Here is a 6583-nt window from a genome sequence, read left to right on the forward strand (position 1 = left end):
AGAGCGTCCGCCCTAAGTGGGGGGGGAAGAGCGCCCGGGACGCTCTGCGCATGCGCAAGGCGGGAGCCGCGCAGCCACCGCCCCGCCCCGCCGCCGCGGCGCATGCGCGGGGAGGGAGGGGCGCGGTGGGGTGAGGCGGGGAGCGGAGCTGCGCATGCGCGGCGGGGAGGGGTGGGGGAGGGAGGGAGCGGCGGCCCCGCCCCCACACTGCGCATGCGCGCGGCCCTCCCGGCCATAGAGACGGGGCTCGGCGGGCAGAGCGTCGCCCGCCGCCATCTTGGGAAGGGGGCGAGCGGCTGCCATGGCAACGGCGCGGCGAGAAGCGCCGGCTTGTATGCAAATGAGCGTAATGAGGACAATTAACGGCCCGGCAAGGCCCTCGTTAATCCTCCGCCCCCCCCACGCCCAGATCATGAAAGTTTATGCAAATCACCGCAGGTGCGGGACGCTTTTACCTATGAAAACGTACATTTCTTTAAATACGTACAAACGTTGCCCCGCCCGGCACTGCGCAGCACCCCCAGCCGAACGCAGACGTTGACGTTAAGTAAATTTATGTTAACACACACAAATGAGCGCGGCGGCGCTTCTCTGCATGCGCGAACAGAGAGCGGAGGGGGGAGACAGGGAGGGACAGGCGCTGCCACTCACGCATGCTCCGCCCCGCTCCAGCCTTTATCCCTCCCCCCACGTGGTGCCGCGCGCCTCGTGCCCGCCACGCGCCCAATATAACCCAATATAACCCAATATAACCCAATATAACCCAATATAACCCAATATAACCCAATATAACGCCAAAATATAACGCGCCCAATCGCCGCCCTTCCCCTCCCCCCCCCGCTCCCTGCCAGCCAATGGGGAGCCGCGGGCGAGGCGCGAAGCCGGGGGGGCGGAGCCTGGCGGCCGTTGGCGAGGCAGCCCCGGGCAGAACCCCCTCAAAAGCGGCGGCGGCGGCGACAGGGTCGGAGCTCGGCGCTGTTCTCTCCCCCTCAGCGACCAGGCCTGTTACCAGCCTCCCCCGGTTCTCTCCGCTATCGCCCCCCGGTGGCCGCGGCCATGCTGAGCGACTCGCAGGGCCCTGCCGAGCCGCCCGGCTCCCCCCCGGCCCCGCCACCGTCCCCCTCAGAGGCCGGTGCCGCTGCCGCTCCCCCCCCGGCCGTTACCTCAGAGCCTGCAGCTGCGTCCCGTGCCAAGCCCGTGCTGGGTGAGGGGTGGGGACAGGCCGTGCTCACCGGGGGTGTTAGGAGGGGGGTGCAGGGGCCTTGGGGTGATGAGCCCTCACCCTGCCACACTCCTCTGGTGGGGTGGGGGTAACTGGGGGGTACTGGGGTTCACTGGGGGTAACTGGGGGGGCTAGGGGGGTACAACCAGGGAACAACCAGGGAAACTGGGAGAGGCCTTGGGGGGTAACTGGGAGGGGCTGGGGGGTACTGGGAGAGGCTGGGGGGGATAGTTGTGAGAAACACTCCGAAAACAAACAAACAAACAAACAAAAACCTGCTGCTCAACAGCAGCTGGGAGAGCGAGGAGCGAGAAACCTCCCCGCAGACACCAAAGTCAGCACAGACGGAGGGGGTGGAGGCGCTCCAGGCGCCGGAGCCGAAGCCCCCTGCGGCCTGTGGAGAGGCCCCTGGTGGAGCAGGCTGCCCCCCCCGTCCCCCCCTTCTCGATACTTGGGAAACTGACCAAACACCACAGCAAATATACCAAAACCTCTAGACTGTTACTTAGATAGTGCCTACACCCTCTTTCCCTGCTCGTTCAACTTTCCCAACTCATTCAAAAAACAGCTCTGTCAAACATTACATACCACACCTTTAACACCTTCCATAACCCTTTTTAACGCTTCTTGTCTTTCTCCAGCCTGTACTTTCACCAAAGTCTCAGTCATTAGCCAACTTAATTCCATACCTTCCTTCTTCCACTCCGGATATTCCTACCTGAAGTGGCCAGCCTGCCCACACTTAAAACATCCCATCAAAGCCTGTCCCTGCTAAGATTCAGGCCACAACACGGGTAGCTCTCCTTGCCTGCCATTCCTTCATCTCTCTTCCTCTCTTTTCCATCCTGGCCCTGACTCCCCCTGAAGATTTTCTTCCTCTTTCTCCAACCCTCTGCCTGACTACCTGCTACGCTGTCAGTACCATTAGTTTCACCCTCTGCTTTCCTTCTCATCTCCCCTCTTGACACACATGTTCAGGGCCTCCCGCAGGAGGGCCCCCCAGTGACTGGTCACTACATCCCCCCCACCTTCTGGAGCATTTTCTGTGCATCTTGGCAGGCTTCAATCACAAAATGAGCTTTCAAGAGCCCTTGGGATACCGGGTCCTCAGGATTCATCCCCAAGTACTTTCTCATTCTGACCCCAAGTCTCTCGTATGATTTCTGTGTTGCACACTATTATTCTTCCAGCCAGGATCGGCAAGTGGGTATTTCTGCCCTGCCGGTATTACCCCTGGTCCTGGAGGATGAGTTCTTTCCCATTTTTGTATAGCAGCTCTCCTCCTGACCATTCCCATTTCTTTCCCTGTAAACAACATATTTATATACGTAATTCCCCCTCCCCAAGAGTATAAGTTAGGTCCTAGGAAACTCCTAACCTCTCTGCTGGTAAGGAGGGGGGGAAGTTCACTTAAGAGGATACACAGTTAGTGTTAGTGCTGTTAGTATCAGGGAAGGCAAAATTCTCAGTACCTCTTCTGCCTTGTTCTAATTCTTGCCAGAGCCTAGAGTACGCTCTTCTCTAGGGACAGTGTTAATTGCAGTCCCTGTCTCCTTTCCTGGAGCGACTGCTGCTGCCACCGGTGCAATATTAGGATTATAGGGAGCATAACTTGGCTCCTCCTCCAAAAAAAAAAAAGGAATCTTATAGTTTACACATAAATTTCAAGCCTGAATTTTCATCAGGCCCGTATTTTGGCCAAAATACTGCTGTTTCCTTAATCGGTTCTTTTGTCCAGACTAATACACAATATTTAACCTTTTTTTTTTTTTTTTTTTTTTTTACCATCTCCTCCAATTTTGAGATTATTTTTCCAATTTCTTATAATTCTTCAGGAAGAACTTTCGGTAGGCACTCCCCCAGGGATATCTCCCTGTCCCCTGGAACTCATATTTCCCATTTTTCCTATTCTGGAAAATGGGGGTGTACTGCCAAGCACTTCCCTGTGCAAGGGCTTACCATACACCAAAATTCCCTGGTGTACTTCCGAGCACTTCCCCGTGCAAGGCTTACCGCACACCACATTTCCCGAGACTCTTCCTTTCTCTCCCTTATCTCACGCTTCGTCCGTCTCTGCCTGCGCCCCTCGCGGAGCTGCGGCACCGCGGATCAGGACCCCACACTCGCTCCGTACAAAAGTACGTCTCAAGCACACGGCACACAGAGTCTCACCCGACCCCCGAGGCAATACTTCCTATTTCTTCCCTTGCTCTGTGCACGGAGTTACCGGATCAGTTCTCAAACCCGCAGTGCCTGCCTTCTTCCCTTCCCCACTCCTTCACGGATCCTGCCTCTTTCATCAGCCTCGGGCCCTCTGGCAGCTCTCCGCAGAGCCGCCGTCGCTGCACAGGACCCTGAGATCAGCGGGGCATGCCTTCCTGCTGCTGCGGCGGTGGGGCTCCCCGGTAGGCGACTGGCTCCCGGACGAGCCCCAAATTGTGAGAAACGCTCCGTAGCCAACAACTTGGGCTCAGGCGAGGAGCTCAGCGAAGCAGGAATTTATTCGCGATCGCAGTGGCGGGCGCCCCACGAGCAGGAGCGCGCCTCCTGGTCCCCAAACCCAGTTTACATACTGTTTGGTGCCGGGACCCTCCCCAGTTTCCCCACTGAGTGGGCAATCCAGGCTCACAATCTGTCTGATGCTTCCCAGACAATGCCTGGCCTTCAGTTGCCGGCCTGTTTTTGGGATGGCAATGTTTTCTCCCCTTGTCTGCCTTGACTTAACACAGCGATTTCCACCTGATCGCTCTAAGGAGGCTGGGTGTCTGCATTTTAGGAGGTCACCTGCTGAGCTTTCTTATCACTGTAAGCACATCTCAATACCCCATTCCTTCCTTCTGTACCATGTAACACTGCAAAAACAACATTTCCATTCCCACATAGTGGGGGTAACTGGGAGAAACTGGGAGAGGCTGGGGGAAAACTGGGGGTAGCTGGGAGGTATTGGAGGTAACTGAGAGGGGCTGGGTGTTACTGGGAAAGGCTAGGGGGTAACTGAGGGAGTACTGGGGGTTACTGTGGTTAACTGGGAGCTACTGGGATTAACTGGGAGGAGCTAGGAGAGGCTGGGGGTCACTGGGGGGGTTAACTGGGAGTTACTGGGGGGGTTGCTGGGAGATCACTGGGGCTTACTGGGAGGGACTGGGGGGGCACCTGCCCGTCCTGGGGACTCCCCCTGCCACTTAAAGGGGTCGGGGGGCACTAAGAGGAATCCCAAAACTGACGTTTTTCACCCCAAATTCTCTCCCCCCCCCCAGCCACCCAGGTGCTGGGCACTGTGAAGTGGTTCAACGTGCGCTGTGGCTATGGCTTCATCAACAGGTGGGGGGGGGAAATTGGGGGGGGGGCGCAAATTATGGAGGGGGGGGGGAACAAATTGCCTTAATTAATCCCCCTACATTAACTCCGCCCCCCCAGGAATGACACCAAGGAGGACGTCTTCGTACACCAGGTACCCCAAACCCCCCTGAAACACCCCCCCCCCCCCCCCAAATTTTTTGGGGTGCCCCCCAGGACCTCCCTGCGGACCCCCCCTGGAATTTTGGGGCCCCTCCCCAAATTTTTGGGGCCCCCCCCCTCCCCGCAGACGGCGATCAAGCGCAACAACCCCCGCAAGTTTCTGCGCAGTGTGGGCGACGGGGAGACCGTCGAGTTCGACATCGTGCAGGGCGTGAAGGTAGGTGGGCGGGGCCCCCTGTCGCTCGAACCACGCCCCCTTTCGCTCGGCATCGTGCTGTATGGAGGGCTGGGGCCCCCTTTGGCCCGGGCCACGCCCCCTCTCGCCTAGGCCACGCCCCCCGAATCGCCACGCCCACGTTGCACAGGCCACGCCCCCTCTTTTTGCCACGCCCTCTTTTAGGAAAGCCACGCCCCTCGGGCCATTGCCCTGCATATAGGGCTGGGGACACCACCTGCACAGGCCACGCCCACTCCTGCACAGGCCACGCCCACTCCGGCACAGGCCACGCCCACTCCGGCACAGGCCACGCCCCTTCGCCCTGGGACACGCCCCTTTTACATAGGCCACGCCCCCCTCCCGTTTAGGCCACGCCCCCTCCTTCCACCCAGCCCCCTCCAGTCCCTGCCCCTTCCCATTAGCCCCGCCCACCCCCGACCCCGCCCCCTGGCTAAGCCCCGCCCCTCCCTTTAGGCCACGCCCCCTTTCCAGCCCCACTTACCCTCATGTAACCACCCCGGCTCCCGCCCCACTCCCCCTCCAGGCCCCGCCCCCCACCCGTTAGCCCCGCCCACCCCCTGGCCCCGCCCCCTCCCCAAGCCCCGCCCCCTCACGCGTCTCCCCCTCCCCTGCAGGGCCCCGAAGCCGCCAACGTGACGGGCCCGGGGGGGGTCCCGGTGAAGGGCAGCTGCTACGCCCCCGACCGCCGCCGCTGGCTCCCCCTCGTCTTCCACCGCCGCTTCCCGGGGGGGGGGCACTGGCAGCAGGGCGGGGCCACCGAGGTGGGCACTGGGGGGGGGCGTTTGGGGGGCGTTTGGGGGGGGAACAAGTGGGTTTGGGGGGGAATGGGGGCATTTGGGGGGGGATCCGGGCGGGGGGGGGAAATGGGGGCATTTGGGGGGGGCTCGGGGGGGGTAGTGAGGGGATTTGGGGGGGTCTTGGGGGTATTTGGGGGGTTGTGGGGGGATTTGGGGGGGGTCTGGGGGAGGGGTTAGGGGACACGCGGGGACAATTTGGGGGTCCCGGGGGGGTTTTGGGGCCCCTCCTGACCCCCCCCTTTTTTCTTTTTCCCTCCCCTTCCAGGCCCCTGAGGGGGAGGAGGAAAGGGGGGAGGCCCCGCCCCCCAGCGGGCAGGCCCCGCCCACCGTGGCCCCCCCTGAGCGCACCCGGGGGCAGCGGGGGTTCCGACCCCGCTTCCGCAGGTAGGGGCGGGGCCTAACGGGAGGGGCGGGGCTTAACGGGAGAGGGGGCGGGGCCTAAAGGCGGAGGGGGCGGGGCCTAGCGGGGAGGGGTCTCGGGGTGGGACTTAGGGTGTGGGCGGGGCCTTAAAAGGGAAAGGGGGGTTTGGAGGGGGGAGGGGCCTAGGGATGGGTGGGGGCGTGGCCAGAAAGGGGGCGTGGCCTGAGGGTGGTGTCCCAAAGGGGGGCGGGGCTTGAGAGGGGAGGGGCCTCAGGGGGCAGGGGCGGGGGTGGGGGCTGAGGAGGGGAGGGGGGATCAGAGGAGGGAGGGGGCGGGGCCTGGAGGGGGCGGGGCCTCGGGGGGGCGTGGCCTCCGAGGGTGGGGGCTTGGGGAGGGAGCTGTGGAGGGGGGGGCTCAGAGGGGAGGGAGGTGGGCGGGGCCTGGAGGGGGCGTGTCCCCTCCCGGCCCCGCCCCCGACGCCTGGCCCCGCCCCCAGGCCCCAGGCC

At 62.0% G+C, this 6583-nt stretch overlaps 1 protein-coding gene across 2 annotated transcripts; it reads left to right on the forward strand.

Moving 5' to 3' along the window:
• The first annotated feature begins 40 nt into the window (after window positions 1–40).
• On the forward strand, window positions 41–6126 carry LOC310890900 (Y-box-binding protein 2-A-like). Of its 2 annotated transcripts, none has more exons than XM_083853226.1 (6): window positions 41–1204; window positions 4480–4543; window positions 4640–4673; window positions 4809–4898; window positions 5534–5680; window positions 5982–6126. In XM_083853226.1, the coding sequence occupies exons 1-6, from the start codon at window positions 1057–1059 to the stop codon at window positions 6102–6104; spliced, it is 606 nt and encodes a 201-aa protein (XP_083709352.1). In that variant the 5' UTR covers window positions 41–1056; the 3' UTR covers window positions 6105–6126. The 2 variants fall into 2 exon arrangements, with proteins under 2 accessions (XP_083709352.1, XP_083709351.1); XM_083853225.1 differs by lacking the exon at window positions 41–1204 and adding an exon at window positions 1413–4027.
• The last annotated feature ends 457 nt before the right edge of the window (window positions 6127–6583 follow it).

Source organism: Anser anser, assembly GCF_964211835.1.
Source record: "Anser anser genome assembly, contig: HAP1_SCAFFOLD_111, whole genome shotgun sequence".
Taxonomy (NCBI): Eukaryota; Metazoa; Chordata; class Aves; order Anseriformes; family Anatidae; genus Anser; species Anser anser.

Excerpts from the sequence above, each read along its gene's own strand:
- LOC310890900 (XM_083853225.1), top strand. The coding sequence starts at position 3,862 with ATGCTTCCCAGACAATGCCTGGCCTTCAGTTGCCGGCCTGTTTTTGGG. Across the intron at positions 4,544-4,639 it reads GGCTATGGCTTCATCAACAG|GAATGACACCAAGGAGGACG; the intron begins GTGGGGGGGGGA and ends CCGCCCCCCCAG. Across the intron at positions 5,681-5,981 it reads AGCAGGGCGGGGCCACCGAG|GCCCCTGAGGGGGAGGAGGA; the intron begins GTGGGCACTGGG and ends CTCCCCTTCCAG.